This window comes from Squalius cephalus, assembly GCF_949319135.1.
Source record: "Squalius cephalus genome assembly, chromosome: 18".
NCBI lineage: Eukaryota > Metazoa > Chordata > Actinopteri > Cypriniformes > Leuciscidae > Squalius > Squalius cephalus.
This window is the reverse complement of record NC_137139.1, coordinates 9,461,542-9,487,188: the sequence shown is the minus strand read 5'-3', so window position 1 is coordinate 9,487,188 and position 25,647 is coordinate 9,461,542. Positions and strand designations below refer to the sequence as shown.

General features: G+C 37.4%; 1 protein-coding gene across 1 annotated transcript; it reads left to right on the top strand.

The window, feature by feature from the left end:
- Positions 1-1,230: 1,230 nt before the first annotated feature.
- On the top strand, positions 1,231-18,126 carry LOC307145827 (uncharacterized protein; the record flags this gene model as incomplete). The annotated part of the gene is made up of 5 exons (XM_079849421.1): positions 1,231-1,366; positions 14,126-14,187; positions 15,344-15,379; positions 15,843-15,998; positions 17,910-18,126. The coding sequence occupies 5 exons, from the start codon at positions 1,231-1,233 to the stop codon at positions 18,039-18,041; spliced, it is 522 nt and encodes a 173-aa protein (XP_079705547.1). The 3' UTR covers positions 18,042-18,126.
- Between the last annotated feature and the right edge of the window lie 7,521 nt (positions 18,127-25,647).

Sequence of the window (25,647 nt, the reverse complement as noted above, 5' to 3'; positions counted from 1 at the left end):
AAAGCCTGATTTTGTTCAGAGCACTGAATTGTGCAACTTCTCTCATTATAAACAACAATGTACAACAATTTCTGACTATTGACAACTGTGACCAGGTTGGGAGACCAACAAACCATATTAGACTGGTTAAAGCAATTAAGACATTATTGCACAAACAGGAATACTGTTATTATGCTTATAATCATAGTACATTTTAAAGTATACTGAGTAAATGTTGTGTTTGTTCAACTATAAAAGCACACGTGTGCTATTGCTGCAGAAGGGTGGTGTATGCTCACAGGCTTGAAAACCTCCCAGAATGTCAAATAAGAAAAGTAACAATGTCTCATCTGTGGCTGTAAGAGCTAACAAAGAGCCTATCAGGAGACTGCCTGCCACCTGTTGCTGTTTGAAAGTGTTCAAACCATAATTGACTAGCTTTCATAATATTCAGAGTAAAGAAATGGTGCAAGGTATTGTGTTGTTCTAAGTTGTTCGAGGAAGCATCTGTTAGAAACATTGACATCCCAACAGAGAAATAAAGCTTAGATTTCCCCACTTTTCTGAATTTCTAACTGTTCCGTTTGGTGAACGGAATCATAAAAATTGTTGATTTGTTTATCAATTGCATATTGAAGATTTTATCATTAATGTTTGTCTACATTTTCAATTGAACTTTCTCTATGAATAAATTAACAGATTATCATAAGGCCTCCATATTCTTTTTACCATACACATACACTTCCAGTTCATCTTCATCCGTCTTCCTCAATATCCCATAAGATAATATGACTATTATGTGGGTAATAATTTTTAACTGGAAACATTTTATCTGACTACTTACTGACATTGACTACAGAGCGAATAATTATTCCCTAGTTGAACATAGATAGCAAGGTGTCATTGATTCAATGTTGAAATTTCATCAGAACCATCATTTTTGTTGAGGTTGAAAATTCAGTGCTTAAATAATATTGGATCAATGTTGATAGTTCAATGCTTTTCATTTCTCCGCTGGTGGGGCTTAGACTAGGTTAAACAAGTTAATTCGGGCATTCAGTCATGTGACGATATGTTCAACAAATAGCATTAATATTAATCATATTAAATATCTTTAATATTAAATATCACAAATTTGTGGTATGATAAATTTGAACATGGATTGTTTTCTTATTTTACATGTATACATAGACTTTCATGGAAAATTAGGTAATGAATATTAGTAGTTATTATGATCCGGCATGTGTCAAAATGATTGATGACCCTATGACTGATGGTGACCTCTTGACCTTTGGTGACCTCTTGACCTCTTTTTGCCACGGGCCACCCAAGTCATGCCCTGGTGATGACCTTGACCCCTCCATGCCAGTGTCACCTTTGACCTTGGGTATAACTGGAATAATTGGAATGTCTCTTGAGTATTGTTTCGTTTTGGGTTTGTTCATGTCATGTTTCCATGTCTGTCATGTGATTCTCTGTTAGTCATATGATCCTGCCATGTGTTCCCTTGTCTGTGTCATGTTGTCATTGGTTCATTGTTTCATTGTTCACAGGTGTCCCTTGTCTTGTCATTAGTCAAAACTGCACTGGCTCCCTATTAAACATCGCATCAATTTTAAAATATTGCTGATTACTTACAAAGCACTCAATAGTTTAGCTCCGCAGTACTTGAGCGAGCTCTTAACGCATTAGTCCTTCGCGTCTATTGTGATCTCAAAATTCCGGCCAGTTGATAATACCTAGAATATCAAAATCGACTGCTGGCGGTAGATCCTTCTCCTATTTAGCACCAAAACTTTGGAACAGTCTTCCTACCATTGTCCGGGAAGCAGACACACTCTGTCAGTTCAAAGCTAGACTAAAGACACATCTCTTTGACCTAGCATTCACATAATACATTATAGACTTCTATAATTCAATGTTAGGCTGCATAGATTAGGTCAGCTGGAACCGGGAACACTTCCCATAAATCCTGATGTACTTGTTACATGATAAGAAGAATGGCATCTACGCTAATTTTAGTGTCTTTGTTTATCCCGAGGTTTTCCCGCAGCCTGTCGGATCCAGGCCGTATCCAGATCTGACGAGGGACCTTCGCCTGGACCGATGACAACGCAGTGCTGAAGTGCCAACTAGTCTCTCCCTATGGAGGATCCCTCTACCACTCTACAGATAAAGCGTCGTCAGGAAAACTCAATTTGAGTATCTACCCCGAATTGATCAAATAAAATAAAATTCTGTATCAAAAATTATAAGGAAACACCAGTAATTTGTTTAGGCTTGGTTTGTAGGGAATTCCAAACCTGCACACATATATTCAAACGCACATAACTATAGAACCAATTCTTAATGTGCATGTGAACGCCATCAGCGTTTCTCACAGGTTCACGTTTAAAGTCTGTGTAGAGAGAATGGTGTCGTCTTAGCGGCCTCTAATTTAATAACAAATGATCGTTGCGACGGAAGCGAATCAATCAAAACTAACTTTAGCTGGAAAATAACTTTATTAAAGAACCGCTATAAAGCCAAAACAATCTTACCTTAAATTATATGTTTATCTCTGTAAAGCTTTGAAACAATCTACATTGTTAAAAGCGCTATATAAATGAAGATGACTAGTCTGTGTATTTAAGCCCTCATGTTTGCCATGTGTCTTTGTCAAGTATTGATTCCTGTAGACCACTGCTGGGTTTGTTCATGTTCATGTCTTGATTTTTGAATTTTCATGCCATGCCATGCCATGCCATGTTTTTGTTTCATGTTTGGTTTTGTTTATAATAAACTGCACTTGGGTTCTCATTTACATTTGCCTCCAGTGGATCCTTTACAAGTATAATATATCCATTGATTCATTTTTTAACTTTGACATATTATAGTCAAGTCATCTTCATTTATATAGCGCTTTTAACAATGTAGATTGTTCCAAAGCGGCTTTACATTGATAATAGGAAATTAAAGTAACAGAGATTGTTTTGGCTTTATAGCAGCTCTAGAATAAAGTTATTGTCCAGCTAAAGTTAGTTTTGATTGATTCACTTCCGTCACAACGATCATTAGTTACTAACTTAGGGGCAGCTAACACGACACCGTTTTAGCACACAACTTTTAAGTTCTTTCTCTGCAAACTTCAAAAACGCGAACCTGTGAGAATGCTGATGGCGTGCACATGCGTATTACAAGTTCAGTCTATAGGTATGCGCGTTTGAATATATGTGCGGAGGCGTGAATATTTACTGAATGGAAGTCCTGCGAGTTATTTTTGACCTATGACATGCAGCTCCCTCCGCATTCCAGCACAGGGGTATTTTATGGTGCTCCTCCGCAGCTCTATAAGTCACTCTCTCACACACACACACACACACACACACACACACACACACACACATATATATTTCACAAGAGTTCACATTAACTAAAGTTGAAAAACATTATATTCTTTTAAAATAACATAAATGAAATTATTATTTCGCTCAATATAAAAAATAAACACCTTTTCTAAATTTACTGATCCAATTATTTTAGTTGAGATGCAACAATGAAGACATTTACACAAACTGTGATGCCTCAGGCCAGGTGGCGGATCTAGAAAAATATTTATGGGGTGGCAAGAGGGGGGCAGGAATTTTTGAGGAGTGGCAACATATGGCAGACGTATACTGAATTTAATCACAGTTATCACAGTTTGATGAGAAATAGTATGTACACACTACAAAAGGGCAAAGGCTGCCATTTACAAACTCATACAGACAAACTTAATCTCATGCAATCAATGTCTTGCATTTGAGGTTTCATGTGAAACAGTTCACATTAGGAATAAGTGACCATACAATGTGATCTCACTTAATAGGAGATAGAAGTATGATAGAAGTTAGGGGCATTATCACTTAAAGGCATTAAGGTAAGACACATGTGATGAGTGGCAGATGTGTGAGAGGGGAAGAAAACAGTTTTTGATTGTCAGAGAGGCAGCGTTGCAGGCAGCATTTGTACAAGAAGAAACTATACAAAGAAAAACTTACCCATGAAGATCTATGGACTGAGCTGTACTAAAGTGAGCATAAATACAGTGTGGAAATAAATAGGTCACGGCACTCAAACAAGGTACTGGACATTGCTTTTATTGTTTACTCAGTAGTATACTCAGTAGTATATTGTATATACAAAAGAAGAAACATAAAACATACACTGTGTTTTTCTCGATTTAAGTAAGGCTTTTGACACTGTTGCACATGATACTTTGATTTCTAAGCTTAATAGATATGGAGTGGAGGGTACTGCCTTAGTTTGGTTTCGCAATTACTTTATTAACAGAGAACAATTTGTTTATCTCAATGGTTTCTTTTCTAAAACTTCTAAAATTTCATTTGGGGTTCCTCAGGGTTCTATTCTGGGTCCTTTATTGTTTTTAATTTATATTAATGATTTATTCCTTTGTTGTGATCATTTCCTACCCATATTATTTGCAGATGACACCAATCTTATTGCAGTACACGAGGATTTTGTCACCTTGATCCAACATGTTAATGACGAGTTAAAAATATTATCAAATTGGTTTCGCACTAACAAGCTAACGCTCAATGTCAAAAAATGTAATTTTATGATATTTCACAATATTAATAAATTCTACCCCAAAGAACATGCTGCTATAGAAATTGATGGAGCTCCAGTTACTCAAGTGGCTTCAACAAAATTTCTCAGTGTTCTGATTGACGAAGGTTTAACTTGGTCCAAACATGTTGATCTAGTCTGTACAAGATCCTCTAAAATGTTAAATATTCTAAGAATTGTTTTACCTTCAATCCACTCATCTGCTCATCTAACGCTTTACTACAGTTTTTTATTTCCCTTTATGAATTATTGCAATATTGTCTGGGGTGCTACTTTTCCCACTTATCTCGCTAAAATTTCTAAAATTCAGAAGAAGTTCTTGCGTATGATCTCCTACTCTTCTAAATATGCTCCTTCTGCACCTCTATTTCTCAGATACAAGATTTTATCAATTGAGAAAGTCAATGTCTATTTATCATGCATATCTATAAGTTTATTTATAAGAGAGAAGATTTCCCACCAACATTACAACACTTCTTTACTTTTATTTCAGATACTCATATCCATCATACAAGGCATAGTGAAATAAATCTTGTCTTACCGTTCTCTAGAACTTCAGGTCATAAAACTGACCTCAGCTTTAGGGGTCCTCAACTATGGAGTGAATTAAGTTTGTCCCTAAGATTCATGTCTTCTCTGTTTGTCTTTAAAAAACAGTTGAAAGACCTTTTGATTTTACAATGACAGTTTTTTTGTTATAGTTCCCTGCAGTATACTATAGTCTTACTGACCCTTATATGCTGCTCTTTACTTTTGTTCCTCCTTTACCTTTACCCTTCAACTTCTATAACTTTAAGTTACTTCCATTAGGATAATCATGCTTCTGAAAATATGTTTTTCCCCTCTTTTCATTATTCAACTTATTTGTCTGCGTGCCTTTTTTGTTTATTCATGCAAGTGGAGTGGAACTCTGTATAAACCCAAGTGGGTTTCGTTCCCCTCCTTGTACTGTATCCATGTGATATCCGTGCAGAACAAAATAAAAAAAATAAAAATAAATAAATAAATAAATAAAACAATAACACTACTGCTTCATGTTCAGCAGGATTTACACCATTTACACCAGTGTCACATTTTAAACTTTGTTTCTCACACTTTTGGTTTTATTAAAGGTTCTCAGTTGCCAAAACAAAGATTTAAAGTACAGATTCTGTTGAGGTCATCATTTTAACAGCTTTGTAAAGGCTCACCAGTGAGCATAACATGAAGTTGTCATGCCTATAATAGCTGAAAGCGGCGATTTCCATGTTGCTCAGCAAAACGCTTCACAAATGTATCTAGATCTAATGCCCTTGTGCGTTTTGATTCAATGCTGAGTACAGCCAAACTCGATAGTCTCTTTTCTGTCATAGTTGACCGCAAATAAGTCTTTATGAGCCTGCGAGATGAAAAACTTTATTCACAGGATGCACTGCTCACAGGTAAAACAACCGCTATTTTACACAACCTGAACAACTCATAAAACACATCCTGGTATGGGTCCAAAAACTGAGTGAACTCCATTAGAGTGGTAGGACTCTCCTTTCCCCCCTTTTGTCTGTTTAGTACTCTCCTCATCTGATTGTTTTCGTTTTTGAGATCCTCAATATTTGAATCATAAGCTTCAGCCAATAACAGAACAGCCTGAAAAAGCCTCTCTCAAAAAAGTTGGACTTGACGGATTTAGTGCCTGGACACCCTGCATAATGTTACAATTTGTGTTAGAAAATCTTCTTCCTATTTCTCCAATCATGTTATCCAGAACTGGATAGTACACAGAGACACAAAAAGTGTGTTTGCTATCTGGAACTACATGCTGTCCCGAGGTGCAGTGGATGACAGTATCCTGAAGCATCTTCTGTCTTGGCCTCTTTGGTTTTTGCTGAGTTGTATCAATGTTACTTCGTTGACATAAATCAAGTGTTTCACTCCACATTTCCTCAATAGAGGCTTGACTACGGTACTGGACCAGTGTCTCTTTAAGTGCTTCAATAAGTTCATCAGCCTTAGTAGTGATGTAGTACTCGAGTCTCGAGACCGATTTCTGCTTTCTCGGACTTGTCTCGGACTTGTTCCTTCAAAGACTCGGTCTTGACTCGGACTCGACCCTTCAAAGACTCGGTCTTGACTCGGACTCGGCATAGTTGGTCTCGTCCCCATCACTAGTCCACTAGAATACATACCACTAGAAAATTAGTCCATATTAAGACGTTAAGACTGCTCCTCTAAACAATTCCCGATCTAGCTTAGTCTGTAGGCCTAACTGTTGATTATTAACTGGGGTGATATTAAATCATGAATATGAAAACTGACATGTTTTGGTCTCGATTCCTAAAGACTCGGTCTCGACTCGGACTTGCTTCCTCAAAGACTCGGTCTTGACTCGGACTTGCTTCCTCAAAGACTCGGTCTTGACTCGGACTCGACTGTATTTGAAAACCAACGGACTCGGTCTCTACTCGGTCTCGACCCTTCAAAGACTCGGTCTTGACTCGGACTCGGCATAGGCGGTCTCGTCCCCATCACTAAGCCTTAGCATAGTCCACTGTTTTAGACTGGAACATGTCTGATAAAAAGAGTCACTCAGGACCTTTCTGAACAGAACAAGAGATCCAGCAAAATTCAGATAAATTTAAGCCAATATCCCTCTTGCTTCTACAGCTCTTTGTGGATGGTTCTCAGATGCGATCACTTCAAGCACCTGCACTATTGCAGGCAACCTGTCCATAACATGTGACATGCTCTGTGCCTACAGGCCCAACGTGTATCACTTAGCCGTTGGAGTTCCCTTGGTGCACCATCAAACATCTCCCGCTGCACTTCCAGCCATTTGTTATATAAGACTCAGACATGAATACATACAGTCGTTCCAATAATGAGAAGAAGTTTCCTGCATCTGCCACACTTTTTACAGCGTCTACTATAACTAAGTTCAAGCAGTGTGCACTACAGTGAACATAGAAGGTATGTTTGGCTACTTCTTTTATTTTTGGTTGAACACCTGAATGTCCCGTGCATCACTGCTGCGCCATCGTAGCCCTGGCCTACAAGGTTTTTCTTGTACTCCAGCCCCTGCTTCTCAAGGAAGAATATAATCTTGTCACTTAAGGCGGCTGCATCCAGGTGTTCTGCCACTTCAAACTCCAGAGAGCTTTCATGAACCACACCGTTGTAAAAATATCTCAGAACAAAAATGACATTTGCTCTTTTTTCTGAACATCTTTAGTTTCATCAACAATAACTGAAAACTGCTTGGTCATTTTAACTTCCTGGATGATTTCTTCTTTGACCATTGCAGCTAAGCACTCAAGTATTTCATTCTGTATTGTTTTACTCGTGTATTTTGCGTTTTTAGCTTGTTGTTCAAGTCTTTTATTTATTTTTTTTCTTGCCCGCCACCACCCCCCCTCTTCGGAGGACAACTTTATTTTTTAATAAAGCAAAATATATACACAAAATGTTACAATACAGACAATAGATTTATATACAGTGTTTATATACAGTGCGTAATACACCCAGTTTAGTGAGACCCTGGGTACATAAGGGGAGGGGGGATTATAGCACCACGTACAGAGTGTAACACGTACACTGAAAAAATCTGAGTGGATGTAAATGTTAAGTAATTAAAATGTGTGATATCAACAATAAAAGGTTACGTTTGTATATTTACATTAATATATCTAGTTTTGAATTAATCTGCATTTGTTCAAAACACAAGACAATGTGCATTTTTTCCTTTACAAAATTAATCTAAGTAATCCCAGCCAAACTTTTTAGGTACACACGCACAAAACAAACAATACCTTGTTTTATTTACTCGGTACAAAAAACCCCTCCCCTTCCTGATTCGTTGGTCTGGAAACCCCTTGCAAGTTGCAATTTAGTCGGGGAGCCAAAGTCTCAAAAGCTCAATAAAATGGGTTGAACCTGACATGGTCTGTTATACTTTTTATTTGTGTTTTTTCTGTTAACTTTGACCCTAAGAACCAATAATTGGAGGGTCTGCTCTGCCGGAAATATCGCGAAAAAAAATTGTGGCCATTTTAGTGTATGCACCCTTTATTTTTTATCAGAAAAATGTGAAAAATTATTTTTTCCCTCAAATCCTCAGTGGGTTTGGTAGGCTGTCAATAAATGCACTCCAGATACAAAGAACACATTTGCTGACAACATCCACTGAAAAAATAACTCTTAAAACACATTTCTACATGATTTTGCATCAATTTAATGCAAAAAATTAGGCGTTTTCTCACTTTTTTCCAATATTTTCATCTTTACTTCATTGGCAATCAACTATTCCCTCAAGTTATGACATCAGTCAATATGTCATTCTTTTCACCAAACAGTATACTCATTCCACAGAAAAAATCATAAAAATCCAACCAAAATCAATGGATCTGTGAGGATTTCACTAATAGTTGATCAGCAGGCTCAGAACCTCAATAGAATTGTAGGCTACTCTCAAAATTCCGAAAGACATGTAGTCCATGAGCCAGGGGGGTTGATCGGTATCATCGGGGGGAAAATGCTATCATTGTTATTTGGCAAGGTATACACCCCTAGTATTAGAAAAATCACTATAGCAGTGCAGGGGTGGTAGCGAAATCACTTTTTTCAGCTCATGAAGTTACTAACCCCCTAAGATAAATTCCGTTTTTGAAATCTGGTGTATATCTGGTTTAGGCTCATGCTAGGGATATTGTCAATATTCTATAATATGGTGCTTGGTATCGCTGGAAAGGGGACCTTTTAGGCTTTCATTTAAGCCCAGTACTGAATCTGTCTGACAAACACAGAGGTCACATGACTTCTTTAAACCAGAAATAACACACATTTTTTCACAATTTCCGCCTAAACTGTATGCTTTATTTTATCCCTGTGGCATGAAAGAACACCACGGACACAAAAGTCAACAACTCCAATACTCAAGGCACTCTGATGACTCAGAAAATGTATAATATACCCATACTATTTATTTGTGAGAGCCTTAAATTAGACTTGTGCAGCCAGCACAAGTCTTCAAAATAGAATAGAGCCAATAGAATGGACAAATAGAATACCCTAGTCCAGGGCCAAATGTTGTAATAAAAACACTTGTAATTGGTGTAACAAAATGTTTCTATCATGTATTTTGATATTCACCCACTTTCAGTTAGAATGTCAGAATGTAGCTCATGCACTGAATGTTGATGGATTTTGACAAGGTTTTGTCAGTTTTGTGAAAAGATTGTTGGTTCAGTTGACTGGTTATAACAACACTACCAACTATACCATCTTCAATCAACTTCCATTGAGTTCCAGGGGTATTCAATGTAAGTACAAAATACTTTTTCTCTTGTGCTTGTGAATTGGTGGGGAATAGTAGCAGTAATGTAAGCTTGGTGTTTTTCACACTTAGTATACTTCTTTTAAACTTAAAATAAGAAAGTATACTTTCAGTCTACATTTTATGTACTTCTCAGAAATATACTTAAAATTACACTTCAGTGTACTTGATGTATACTGAGAGAAAAGTCCAGGGCCCGTATTCATAAAGATTCTAAGAATCCTCTCAGAAAACTCTTAATTTTGCTTAAAGGAGAACTCCGGTCAATTTTAACATTGAGCAAATTTTTTTGTCAATTTGGAGTGCCGTCAATACAGAGAACAACGACAAAAATCGGTGTTGCCTACACCATGTTATCCTCTTTTTAAAATTTGCACCCTGTTGACTTCAATGGGGCAAGTTTTAAACCTGCTTTTAGCCTCTTAACATCCTTGATGTGTCATTACAAGTGCACAGCCATGTGAGCGCTGGCTGAATTATTATCATTTTTATCCATATCTTTCACATCTACTGCAGTCAGATTGACCCGCGTTCACTCTGAAGGAATCACTCACATTGGCTGTGCACTTGTAATGAGTTCTCCTTTAAAAACTTTTACGTAGGAGTCTTAGCTTAAGAGCGATTCGGGGCCAATCTGAGAGCAACTCTGAGCAAGGAAAAGACAAAAACTTTCATCTTAGTGAGGAGGCGGGGCTGACCCCGTTGCTATGTATGACACAATCTTTTGAAGACTGTGATTGGCTGGTAGTCCAAGAAGGAAAAAAATTGTGATTTGTCTATTCTAAGCCTTCACTTTGAAATTACATGCGACTGTGTACATTACACACTGCTGCATTGTTGCATTTTCCCAGTTGGCAAATATCGTAATGTAGTGATTACTTTCATTTCTGGCGCTATTGCATTTCTGTGCTGTCGGAGATGTTAGCATGTCTCTAAGATCAGTCACAAACATGATCCATGCACGATCTAATCTTTAGCGTCTTATTAACTCACTGTCATCCATTGTCTGCAACAGATTTCTTCTCCTTCTTCTTTCTGCCATGTTCTCCTCTGCTGAAGAAACTCTTAAGCCTCTTAAAAGTCCTCGTCCGTGCTCCTAACAATTTTGACCTTAAGACCTCTTTTAAGGGTTAAGATGCTTTCTGAATTACTTTTTTCTTTACTGGGATTTTTTTCTTTAATTTTAAGAGTAAACGGCCACATTTCTAAGAATTTTCTTAGAATTTTGTCACTAGGAGCTACTCTTTGCATTAAGATTCTTTATGAATACGGGCCCAGGTATATTTGGCCTGTACTTGAACTCAATCTTTTGATCCAGATATACTTAAAAGCAGGGTTCACCAATCTCGGTCCTGGAGGGCCGCTGTCCTAAACTCTGCAGAACAGCGGCCCTCCAGGACCGAGATTGGTGAACCCTGCTTAAAAGAATAATTAAGAATTCAAAGTACTGTATACTTGTCTTGTAGTTGTGTTAACTGTTTTGATTGAGTAGTCAATTAAATATACTTTTTTACATAGTTTTTTCATATACATACAGTCTTATGAAACTTACTTTGTTTGAAAATATTGATTAGAAAATTGATATAAAACAGATATGTTTCTAATTCTGCATGAATTTTTGTGTAGGCTAGTCCACTGGTCGTGTAAATCAATTTACTCTAATTCTACTTTTTTGTTTAAAATGTTGCCTTTCTTTATGAAACTTACTGACATTCAAGTGTTAAGATTAAAAAAGGATGCATGAAGCTAATAACATGTTTTTAAATTTAAAGTACAGTTAAAGGTATTTTTCAAGTGCAAAAATAATAATGTTACATATTAAGTGCAAAGTATAATGTTATGTTTACTTAAAGAAAACTTACAAGTACACTTGCAGTATAAACTACGAAACTAGTAGTTTACTGAGAGTACACATCAGTGTGTACTTTCATAAACTAAAAAATGTACTACTTGTATTAAAACAGTAAACTACTAGTATACTTATAAGTTCACTTGTAGTACAGATGCATTACAAATGAGAAACCTAGTTGTGTACTTAGTTTACTACTCTTACAAATACTAAAAATACGAAAAGTGAGCCAATTTAGTCCCAAGCAGTATTGAAATAGTACACAATTTTACTACAAGTACACATTGATATTAGTATACTTACTACATGAAGACATGCACTTTTATGATGAAGAGATGCACTTTTATAATGGACAGATGCACTTTTATGATGGGTAGATGCACTTTTATGATGGATAGATGCACTTTTAGAATGGATAGATGGACTTTTATGATGGAGAGATGGACTTTTATAATGGACAGATGCACTTTTATGATGGATAGATGCACTTTTATGATGGATAGATGCACTTTTATAATGGAGAGATGGACTTTTATAATGGATAGATGGACTTTTATGATGGAGAGATGGACTTTTATAATGGATAGATGGACTTTTAAAATGGAGAGATGGACTTTTATAATGGATAGATGCACTTTTATAATGGATAGATGGACTTTTATAATGGATAAATGCACTTTTATGATGGATAGATGCACATTTATAATGGAGAGATGGACTTTTAGAATGGATAGATGGACTTTTATGATGGAGAGATGCACTTTTATAATGGATAGATGGACTTTTATGATGGAGAGATGGACTTTTATGATGGAGAGATGGACTTTTATAATGGAGAGATGGACTTTTATAATGGACAGATGCACTTTTATAATGGATAAATGCACTTTTATGATGGATAGATGCACTTTTATAAAGGAGAGATGGACTTTTAGAATGGATAGATGGACTTTTATGATGGAGAGATGGACTTTTATGATGGATAGATGGACTTTTATAATGGATAGATGCACTTTTAGAATGGATAGACAATAACAGATTTTTACAGCGATTGATTCCAACAATCTTTTCACAAAACTGACAAAACCTTGTCAAAATCCATCAACATTCAGTGCATGAGCTACATTCTGACATTCTAACTGAAAGTGGGTGAATATCAAAATACATGATAGAAACATTTTGTTACACCAATTACAAGTGTTTTTATTACAACATTTGGCCCTGGACTAGGGTATTCTATTTGTCCATTCTATTGGCTCTATTCTATTTTGAAGACTTGTGCTGGCTGCACAAGTCTAATTTAAGGCTCTCACAAATAAATAGTATGGGTATATTATACATTTTCTGAGTCATCAGAGTGCCTTGAGTATTGGAGTTGTTGACTTTTGTGTCCGTGGTGTTCTTTCATGCCACAGGGATAAAATAAAGCATACAGTTTAGGCGGAAATTGTGAAAAAATGTGTGTTATTTCTGGTTTAAAGAAGTCATGTGACCTCTGTGTTTGTCAGACAGATTCAGTACTGGGCTTAAATGAAAGCCTAAAAGGTCCCCTTTCCAGCGATACCAAGCACCATATTATAGAATATTGACAATATCCCTAGCATGAGCCTAAACCAGATATACACCAGATTTCAAAAACGGAATTTATCTTAGGGGGTTAGTAACTTCATGAGCTGAAAAAAGTGATTTCGCTACCACCCCTGCACTGCTATAGTGATTTTTCTAATACTAGGGGTATATACCTTGCCAAATAACAATGATAGCATTTTTCCCCCCGATGATACCGATCAACCCCCCTGGCTCATGGACTACATGTCTTTCGGAATTTTGAGAGTAGCCTACAATTCTATTGAGGTTCTGAGTCTGCTGATCAACTATTAGTGAATTTCTCACAGATCCATTGATTTTGGTTGGATTTTTATGATTTTTTCTGTGGAATGAGTATACTGTTTGGTGAAAAGAATGACATATTGACTGATGTCATAATTTGGTAGAATAGTTGATTGCCAATGAAGTAAAGATGAAAATATTGGAAAAAAGTGAGAAAACGCCTAATTATTTGCATTAAATTGATGCAAAATCATGTAGAAATGTGTTTTAAGAGTTATTTTTTTCAGTGGATGTTGTCAGCAAATGTGTTCTTTGTATCTGGAGTGCATTTATTGACAGCCTACCAAACCCACTTAGGATTTGAGGGAAAAAATCATTTTTCACATTTTTCTGATAAAAAATAAAGGGTGCATACACTAAAATGGCCACAATTTTTTTTCGCGATATTTCCGGCAGAGCAGACCCTCCAATTATTGGTTCTTAGGGTCAAAGTTAACAGAAAAAACACAAATAAAAAGTATAACAGACCATGTCAGGTTCAACCCATTTTTGAGGCTTTGGCTCCCCGACTAATTCCAAAGGAAGACGAAGACGAAAGACGCGGACTGAACTTAAGGTAAGAATAAAGTTAGCAAATTAACAGTTAATGTTACTTGGGTTGGTACATTCTTTAGTTTACAGTTTTCAAATTGTTGTACAAAAACGAGGTTTCAAATGTAATTTTAAGATTGTTGTATGTGGATTTTCTAATTAGCATTAGCCTAGGCCTAACTTACCATGTGGTTATGCTGATATGTTGCTTTACTTGTAGCTTGGTAGGCCTAATTGAAACTTTGCAAGTGGCGATAATAAAATAGTTTGTTCTAGTGTAATTTGAAGCTCACATTAGAATACAGCAATGAAATAAGGGATGTAAGTTAGTGTAAGCACGTGGATTTTCAAAACATCCATGAATAATGTAAGGTAACGTCATTTCTTTTCAATCTGGGTCTTATTTTATTAAAAAATATGTTTTTGTGTTTAAGTGACTGATGGGAACAACAATCTTTTAAATCGGTCCATGCAAGACCGCGGCAGTTTGCAGAGGCGAAAAAATTAACAGTTGGCCTATGTTAATGGGCAATTGTGTATCTTTAATTTACATCCACAAAACCTGCTTATTCCCTACAGAAGTCGACATGTTTGTTATGATCCTTTTTATTTGACCCGTTTACGTAGAAAGATTATTGTTTAATATTCACTGCACGTTAAACATTTGATCGGACTCCAGATATTTGGACACCATTTATGATAAAACTAGGTTGTAGTGACATTAATTTATTAATTTGTCAAATAGTGGAAATAATCCATTTATTTGTGTTCAAAAGATACTCGTCCAAACGTGCGCGCATTTGTAGAAATATCGATTTAGTTTTCAAACTATTTCGTCATACAGAATGCATACTCCATTTACCACTGAACTATGCGAGCTGAAAGAGCGCCCACAGCGCTTACAATTGTCGATCATCTTACGTGACCATAATCCTGCCTTCTGCATGACGCATTCCCTGTACTCTTTTCTCATAGCTCTGAGGGAAAACAAACACAAAGAAACATTTGATATGAAACTAAAGACAATTAACTGTATGATCGGCAGGTCAACTACCTGCAGTGTTTGTGAAGAGAAAAAAACGTGAATCTATTTTTTAATTCTAGTTATAGTTAAATGATTTGCTATGATTTGGGTTTCTTGCATTGTTCAGTTACTAACCATAACACTGTGTCCTTACCAGGTGATTCTCCTGACAAGTAGACTACATTGGATAAAGGTATGTAACTTTCAATATATTATATTTAAATTCTATAATAAATGTAGTGAGGAAACTAGGGGTGAAGTTATAACTCAGTTAGCTCATGGGCCAGACAAAATTTCTAAATTTTTCATTTCAAATGGCAAAGTTCCAGTTGTCCTGTTTTTTTTTTTGTTTTTTTTTTTTGCATTTCACAGAACAAATTTATAGTCCTGTCAAAAATGTAATAGAAAAGTGACTTATTAACGTGTATGCACCATATGTTGATGGCTGCTCAAAGTCTGCCATTGCATTAGTTGCATTGCATTGCATGGTAATCTATTTTTGTCTTTCCAGACATCAGGCCACCTAAATGTTGTTCTTAGTGTTTTTCTATGGTTACTTTTTCTAGTTGGTATTCTGTTTCTTTTTCACTGTGTCTCTAATTCTTTTCTTTCAGTATCTCATGATGTCTCTCCATCTCTCTTGGTCTCTTTCTCAGATCGAGGAGGAATTCCGGAGGATCACACTGAAGCCACTACAGTCCACATTCTTTGGGAAGTTGGACGAATACACGCCTAAATTGTTGAGACTCTACAGGGGGACGGGAGGAGCTGTAGGGAAGAAATTTGATGAGACCCTTGAAATCATGAATGAGGCATGTACTTTTAAAATTGTAGGAGTTACTTTAATGCTGTAGCATTCTGATATCTGTACTTAAAGGGTCACACAAAAATTGAATTTCTGTTATTAATTTTTTACCCTCATTTCGTTCCAAAATCGTAAGACCTTCTTTCATCTTCGGAACACAAATTAAGTTATTTTTGATAAAAATCGGACCACTTTCTGACCCTCCATAGACCGCAACGTCATTGCAACTTTTAAAGTCCAGAAAGGCGGTCAAAACATCGTTAAAATAGTCTATGTGACTCCAGTGGCTCAACCTTAATGCCATGAAGAGGCGAGAATACTTTTTGTGCACACAAACATAATGACATTATTCAACTATTTAATCTCTTCTATGTCAGTCTCCTATGCTGTTCACGTAGTAAACACAGCATTGCCTTTCCGTGTTCTACTTCAAAACGCCGGCTCAGTATTGGCCTCTGGTTGGCCAGCTCCTGCGTCAGCATCACATGCATTTATCATTGTGCTTACGTGAACAGCATCGGCCAGTAGTAAACCGTTGTTAAAGCACAACTGTTTACTACATAAACAGTGTAGGAGACTGACACAGTAGAGACGAAATTGTTAAATAAAGTCATTCTTTTTGTGTTTTTTTGCACACAAAACAAAATACTTGTCACTTCATCACATTAAGGTTGAGCCACTGTAGTCACATGAACTATTTTAACGATACTTCCTTTCTGGGCCTTGAAAGTGGTTATGATGTTGCTGTCTATGAAGGACTGAGACAGCTCTCAGATTTCATCAGAAATATCTTCATTTGTGTAATCTTACGGGTTTAGAACAATGAGGATGAGTAATTGACAGAATTTTAACTTAAAGGGTTAGTTCACCTGGAAATGAAAATTCTGTCAGTAATTACTCACCCTCATGTTGTTCCAAACCTGTAAGACTTTCGTTCTTCGGCAATGGCTCAACCTTAACGTTTTGAAGCGACAATAATACTTTTTGTGTGAAAAAAACACAAAAATAACGTCTTTATTCAACTATTTATTTTCTTCCGTGTGGGACTCTGATGTTCACGAAAGCCCCACGATGCATGCGCGAGAACGTAGATGACGTCCTGACATAGCCGGAAGCACTTCACTGTCTGTTTACAAGCAGGGGACATACTGTGTATGTAAGCTATTTGAATTCGACATTGATTATGCTTTAGGTCTCGATGTAGTGTATAAAATGGTTTTTAAGTGTTTGAAATCTGCAGACATATTTACAAAGACAGTTTTATGTACAGTGCACATCTTCCTCTGCTTGTAAACAGACAGTGAAGAGCTTCTGGCTATGAGGTCGTCATCTTCTCAGTTCTTGCACATGCGTTGTGATGCTCTCATGAACTCACGTCTGAGACCCACACGGAAGAAAATAAATAGCTGAAGAAGGTCATTATTTTGGTTGTTTTTAGCGCACAAAAAGTATTCTCGTCGCTTCATAAAGTTAAGGTTGAGCCACTGTAGTCACTTGGACTATTTTAACAATGTCTTCCTTTCTGGGCCTTGAAAGTGGTCATGATGAGCTCTCAGATTTCATCAAAAATATCTTAATTTGTGTTCCGAAGATGAACAAAAGAAATTTGAAATTTGAGCCAAATTTTTGAAAAAAAAATTGGCTTAAATCACAACACTGCTCAAAACTACCACAGCAACCACGTAATCCCACCCAAATCCTGACAACACGCAGCACATTCTTCGAGTGACTTTCGTTCTTCGAGTGACTTTCAGGCACAATTTTTACATAAGTATATGGATCAAAACTACCACAGCAACCACGTAATCCCACCCAGATTTCTGTTCAGAGGGAGAGCAAAGAGCTAAATGCATGCTAAATGCATTCTTCACATTAGCAAACAAAAAGTAGGTTAAATTCTCTCTGGTATATTTCACAGGTTTGTGATGACGACGATGCTGCAGCCATCCAAGAGGCCATCACTTCATTTTCGCTCGACATCTTTGTGGTCAGCAAAGCCAGAGATGGTGGTCTTGAGAAGCCAGAAGATTGTGTGAGCGTGTTGTTTTAAAGTCTTAGAGTATGTTACTGTACAGGACTGAAAAACACAATTTTATAGAAAATATTCTGTAAATGTTTATTTTTCTGAAGACAATAAAGCCTTGTGAACTTTCACTTAATGAGTTTTCCTCTAGCACCACCATGAAGCACAATTTTCTGTTGTACACAATGTCTCAACCTGTGAGATGAATATATTTTATTATACTTTTTTTATACTGACCTTGTCAGTTTTTACTATCAAATGGCCAAATGTCAGCTTTATGTTATGTAATAACTAGATATTCATATTTGATGAGTACATTCCACTGGCATTCTGTTTACAAGTACCAGTGTTGAACTTTTACTATAGTAGTAAAAAATGTACTATTTGCATTTATACTTTCAGTAGAAATACTCAGTTGCTAATTAACATTTGAGTACTTGTAACTTTAAAATACACTAACAAATTTTGAAAACAGTAGATCCCACTTGAAATTTGTAATCTGGAAATGTAAAAATTAAGTTGGATTCAATCAAAAATAAACATTTAGAACTCTTAAAGTTATGTAGATCACACACACAAAAATGACTAGAGCAATGCTAAAATTAAGTTAACTTTATGTACAAATTTTATTTTAACAAACAGAAAAATTAAATAGTTTGTACAAAGACTAGTCTTGTTGGATCTACGTAATAAAATTATGCAAAAGAATTCATCATATTTTTTAAGTAAATCAAGCAGAGAATTTTTATCAGTGTAACATATAAGACACGACAAGCTGACAGACAGACAACAGAGGGACAAGACAGTTGACAAACACAAGAACGTATTATTATTGATTGAATAGAATGATCTTGAGCAAATTCTATTTGTTGATCTAAGATTTACATTAGTTGGTCACGGTTAAGGTGTTTGAGGGGAAATGGGTTTGGAAACATGTTATGCATGAGTGTGGATAGTGTATGCCTATGTGTATGTATGAAGTGATAGCTGCAGGGGCAAAAGCAAAAGGGAAAAGAAAAAGAAAATATATAAACTTACATAACGGAAGGGGGGAGGTATGTGTCTGGTAATGCACACGGCTTGTATTTATGTTTGTGTGGTATTAAGAAATGTCAAAAATGGGGACCAGGTGTCTTCAAAGGCTGATATTTGCTTCCCTCTGTGTGCATTGTGTTTCTCCATTGAAATGTGTTCTGAGATTAAATTTGTCCAGTGATTGATGTGGCAAGATTTCTTTGATTTCCAGTTTTGGAGAACTACTTTCTTAGCGACAGCTAGAGAGATGAGCAACGGATTCCTGTATTTTTGCGGGATATGGATTCCGGAAAAGTCGCTTATGAGACAAAGTGTTGGAGATGATGGGATTCTGTGGCTCAGGATGGTGGACAGTGTCTCAGTGACTGTAATCCAAAAAGAGTGAACTGGTTGGCAGTGCCACATGGCGTGCAAATAGTCGTCTGTGCTACCTAAAGTGCATTGTGAACAAATATTGGTGTTGTGTAGGCCCATTTTGAACATTTTACTTTGGGTGATGTGAGTTCTGTGAATGACTTTATATACATGAAAAATGTGTTCCTACAGATTTGTTCCCAGTACTCAGGGTTGGGAGAGACGGCCAGGTCGGTTTCCCACTTGGTTGTTGGGAGTGTTATTGTTGTGTTTTGGTTGGAAATCATTGTATATAGCTGGGAGGTTAATTTTTTGAAGTTCTTCTATAAGCTGAGAAGGTTGTAATGTATTGTTGGTAATTGTGGTTTTATCTTTAATTTGAAGTCTAAGTTGTTGATATTGAAGGAATTGTTCTCTCCCAACCCCATATTTCTGTGTGAGTGTGTTAAAGGACATGAAATGGTGGTTCTCAAATAAGTGTTGAAGATGTGTGATTCCTTTTTGTGCCCATGTGGGGAAATAAAGAGGAGTGGAGTGTAATTGAGGGTTCCTCATTCTCCAACTGTTGCTAAGGCCATTGTCCTCCATATATTGCTTTATTATGTCAGTGGAGTGCCAGTTTCTTAAGTTGCCATACCAGAGGTGCTTGAGCGGTCAATTGTGGGATTGATGACTGTATTGAAGTCTCCTGCTATGATGAGGTTGTTTGAATTTGATAGTATGGAGAAGAGATTGTGGAAGAAAGAAGGATCATCATTGTTAGGGCCATAAATGTTTGCCAATTGTATGATTTAGAGTTGCATTAATGATGATGAATCTACCGTCTGGGTCCATGATAGATTGGTTTAGTGAGAAATGAATGTCTTTATTTATTAAAATAGAGACACCTCTTTGTTTGCTGTTATATGTTGAAGAGTATATTTTGTCAAATTGTTTAAAATTAAGATGTTGCAATTCTGTGTCTGTTAAGTGTGTTTCTTGAAGGAAGCAAACATCAGCACCCAATTTTATTAGATGATTAATTACTTTAAGTCTTTTGGTTTGGTTACGGAAGCCGCGTACATTCCATGTTATCAAGTTAAGTGGTTGCATGTGTGTATGTCAGGAATATCAGAGTTATGGGCTAGCACGTATATATGGGTTAAGAGCCATATGATAAAAAGAAAAAGAGAGTGAGGAGGGGGAGAGAGGGATAGAGGGGTTCGGCTGAGGGAATATGGCGTGAGTGTTTTTTCTCGTCAGTATTGAGTGGATGTGTGTCATATCTCGCATAACATGTTTTCCAGCGTTTTTGCTTGGGGTTGAGCTGAGAGGTATAGTGGTGTTGAACATGAACACAAAACTAACAAACAGACACTGTACAAGAGGACTTTACACATATAGACAAAGACAAACAGAGAGTCAAGACATAAATACTCAATATACAAAGAAAGGCACATGCCTTATCAGAGATTGAAAGGAGGGAAAGACAGAGAGAAAGAGCGAGAGAAAGAGATAGACAGAGAGAGAGAGAGACTGCTAAACAAGAAAAAAAATAAAAGAGAGAGAGAGAGAGACTATTGAACAAGAAAAGTAACAGAACGGAATTTAGACGCTGGGCTAACATATTTTGTAAGTTTACAGAGGTGTGGGAGAGAATGAAAAAAAAGAAAAAAAAAGTTTTTTTTAATGATAGGGTTATGGTTACCCAGCAGGTCTAACATAGACAGAAAAACACCTTTTTTTTTCGAAGTTAGAACCAAAATTTCAGCTGTTTTAATGTAGTATTGATTTTCAGCCTTTTTTTGCTCATCCATTAGTCCAAACATTGAGGTATTTTTATCCATAATTTTCTTGTTCTCTGTCCATGCGAACATTGCATTTACATGGCCTTCAGGTCTGGCATGAGAACAGAAACCACTGTCTTTCATTGTAGCCTTTTTCCAGTTTCGATAACGGGGAGGGACGGAAAAATGCCTACAAGCAAAACAGTAAGCTGCATCTTTCGATTGCGAGTATTCTAACCAGGGATGAGATTTGTACCAGTCGCTGCGGAAGCTTCTCCTGGCTCCTCCCTGGAGGGTCTTTGGGAAACTCTCGCGCATTGGTTGCACTGGCACCTCACACCTGGATTTGGAAGATGGAGGGGAAGAAAAGATTCATACTGAATTACATCTAAACTAATTATACAATATTACAACTAGTAAAAACATAATCAATTAGGAACTGTCATTGATTAGTTATAACCATCAGACTGTGTTAAAGGGATAGTTCACCCAAAAATGAAAATTCTGTCAGTAATTACTCTCCCTCATGTTGTTCCAACCCCGTAAGACATTCGTTCATCTTCGGAACACAAATTAAGATATTTTTGATTAAATCTGAGAGTTGTCTAACTCCTCCATAGGCTTCTAAGGGACTGAAACTTGCTGGCCCAGAAAATTTATTAAAGACATCGTTAATATAGTCCAAGTGACTCCAGTGGCTCGATCTTAAGTTTATAAAGCGACGAGAATACTTTTTGTGCGCAAAAACAAACAAAAATAACGACTTTATTCCACTTTTCATTTCCTTCTCTCTGGGCCTCGGGTCTTTTCACGTAGTGTTTAAGCGTAGTGCGTCTGTGTTGCACGTCACCACGTATCACACATGACCAGCGTCGGCCAATAGTGAGCCTACGTGGTGACGTACAACACAGACGCGCTACGCTTAAACACTACGTGAAAAGACCCAAGGCCCAGAGAGAAGGAAATGAAAAGTGGAATAAAGTCGTTATTTTTGTTTGTTTTTGCACACAAAAAGTATTCTCGTCGCTTTATAAACTTAAGATCGAGCCACTGGAGTCACTTGGACTATATTAACGATGTCTTCAGGGGCGTAGTTTGTGGGGGGGTTGGGGGGGAGATAACCCCCCCAATATTTAAATCTATGCATTACAACCCCCCCAATATTTATACCATGATCACATGAAAAATATGCAGACCCAAATTTCAACCCCCCCAATGTTCAAACCAAATCTACACCCTTGGATGTCTTTAATACATTTTCTGGGCCAGCAAGTTTCAGTCCCTTAGAAGCCTATGGAGGAGTTAGACAACTCTCAGATTTAATCAAAAATATCTTAATTTGTGTTCCGAAGATGAACGAAGGTCTTACGGGGTTGGAACAACATGAGGGAGAGTAATTACTGACAGAATTTTCATTTTTGGGTGAACTATCCCTTTAACACACACTAACATTTTAGCCTGGGAGAGTATTTTTAGATTCATTTGTTTAATTTTTTTTGTTTAATCTGAGCAATAGATCTAAAATACATTCTACACAAAATATAAAAACTCATCTCCCCATCTCATCACACTTTCACACTGACAACTTTCCCTAATTATTCATATTTAAGCAAACATGAATTTTTATATTTATTTGAAGTCTAAGCAATGTCTCTTAAATATTATAGCAAAATGTCCGTCTTTGTCATTTGTTGTTCTTATTCATATGTAACTTAGTATACTATGCAGCCACTCTCTGTCATGAACCTGTGTTGGTCTCTCTCTCTCTCTCTCTCTCTCTCTCTCTCTCTCTCTCTCTCTCTCTCTCTCTCTCTCTCTCTCTCTCTCTCTCTCTCTCTCTCAGCCCAGCCATCCTGCTGCCAGTGATCTTCACCTTATTGCACCTGTGAGTCTCCGCTATTGGTCTGGGGATTGAGTCTCCCTCGCTGTCTACCATTGCCTACTCTGGGAACACCGCTGTTGACCAGCCAAGTTTTTGACTTTTGTTTTTCTCCAGTACTGCGTCCGCGTGACGGCAGACTCCTGTGTTACCTTTTCAATAAACTTTGTTTCTCTATCAGCCTCTGCCCTTGGGTCCTCTGTTATCTCTGACACTCTCCTTTCCCTTTCACTGTCTGAGCCCTGCACGTTATCTTGTCTCTCGCTTTCTCCCTCCTCATCTTGGTGATGTGCTCCCTCCATATCTCCACCGCTGTGGTGTTCTGCCACCTCCTCCTGTCCCTGGTCGCCTTGGCCTTGTATCTGTGTCACGTTTCTGTTGCCCTTTTCTCTCCACCTCGTCTTTGTCTTTTCTCTCTCCTTCCACCTCATCTTCTCCGTCTACCTTGCTCAGTTGTTCATTTTCTATTTGTCTCGCCTTTCTCTTTGGTGAGAAAAAACTACATATGCTACCTTTCCTCTTCATTTCTGTAAGATTCAAAGTAACTTTACAATGTTTTCCTTGACAGACGTTGAATCAATATGAGCTTTTGTAGCCTACTTTACACAGAACAAACGTCAGACCTAACTATAGGCCTATGTATAGTTAGTGAAATAACGTTCTTCAACCTGATTTTTATCATCTCAAAATCAGCATTGCAACTATGCTAGCACTGTGCTTTAATTATAATTTCATATCTTGATAGATAGTTAATCCGTTTTTACCTCTTTCCTCCTGTGTCTCCTTTCCTCGCAACTCCTGGCCCCCCTTCGCTTTGTGCCACTTTGTTTTCCAAACAAATCAGTCTCTTGCATAGACTGTAAAAAAGATGGACGACACCCCTTTGCTCTCTTCCATTGGTGAGAACTGAAGCCGCCAGTGTCCCGATATGGCGCTGACATCTTGGGACTTGAGTCTGCGCAGTAATGAGCAAGAAGCAAAGCCGCTAAATCAACGCCCCGCCCTCACTCTCGCAGAATGCACTCTCCCTGCACTTTTTTTAAGTGGCCTATGTCTGCTCCGTTCCTCCGTTCTGCTCCAATTTTTATGTCTGTTGATTGCAGTACGACAAGAGGCTTCTTAAAATAAAGTAAATACAATCTCCTCAGTCCTCTGACGATCCTGAAAAAAAGTCTGTTGGTGCTTCAGTGACTACTTCGCTCAGAGAACCTGTCAATCACAGCTGTCAATCATGACATTACACCACCGTTTTAGCATCGCGTAACTAACTAAAAACAAACTTATTTTAAAAACAGACACTTGAACTTCAACATCAATCAGCATGATAAAAACTACAGCAAATGACAGAAAACAACTTTTGGAAAAAAGATATTTGAAGTGTAATTTAATTGTTTAGTTCAGGGGTTCTCAATCCTGGACCTCGAGGGCCACTTTCCTGCAGAGTTTAGCTCCAACCTTGATCAAACTCACCTGCCTTTAGCTCTCTAGTAAACCTGAAGAGCTTAATTAGCTGGTTCAGGTGTGTTTGATTAGGGTTGGAGCTAAACTCTGCAGGAAAGTGGCCCTCGAGGACCAGGATTGAGAACCCCTGGTTTAGTTGGTCTCACGTCCCGTTTAAAACACAGGGAGGCGGGGCTTATGACCTATATTAGGACCAGTCACCGGGGGGCGATCGAGACGTTTCGGCTTCACTTTTCAGGGATTGTGTGGCACACTTGGTCTCTTGCCGCTCTGGCATCATCTCATGCTGGCTGCATTCACTGCAGTCGGATATTGGAGATTCGCGCTCGTAAATTGTCAAATTGGCCATAACTTTTAATTTGTTGCTGCCAACTGGGGTGGCAGCAGGGGTTGCAAGGCTTTCTTTTAGGGTGGCATTAGCCACCCTATGCCACCCCGGTAGATCCGCCCCTGTCTCAGGCTGTCCCTGTTGATGGGGTGCTTATAATGTCTTTCTGATCACCACCATGTCTTCGGAGAAAGAAGGTCCTTGACAATCATTAATGTTAGTTTCAGGATATAGGGTGACAGACAAGATTTGCCTCTATGTATTATGTCCTAAAATGATTGTGTCTCCCCTGAATTTGCCTTTGTTTAGCATCTGCACTGCCTACGGGTGCAAAGCCTTTCTCACAAGGGATCAGTCATCATGTGTAAAAAATACTGATGCGTTAATGAAATTACTCCTGAGAAATTTCAGTGGTTTAAAATTGCCCAATAGGTCTCTGTGCAGCTCTGTGAATCACATAAAATGACTTCAATGATTGTAACCTTGAATGCCCTTCATCTTTTAGAAGATTACTGTAATGATTTTGTTTAACGTTGACCTTAAGTATATTTTTTTATTAAACAAATTAAATTTCAACATTGATTCAATGATAATTTGGTTGATGCTTGTTTCAGTGTTGGTCTGCGCCAATTCATAAGAGTTTAAGTTCAAATTCTCATAATATTCCATATTATTAATAACAACAATTACACACATGATCAATTATTGAATGATTTTATATAAAATTATTTGTTAAAAATCACACACAAAAAAATGTAAGCTTCCACCACGGTATAAAAAGATTTAAAAAAAATTATTTGTGGCTTTTTA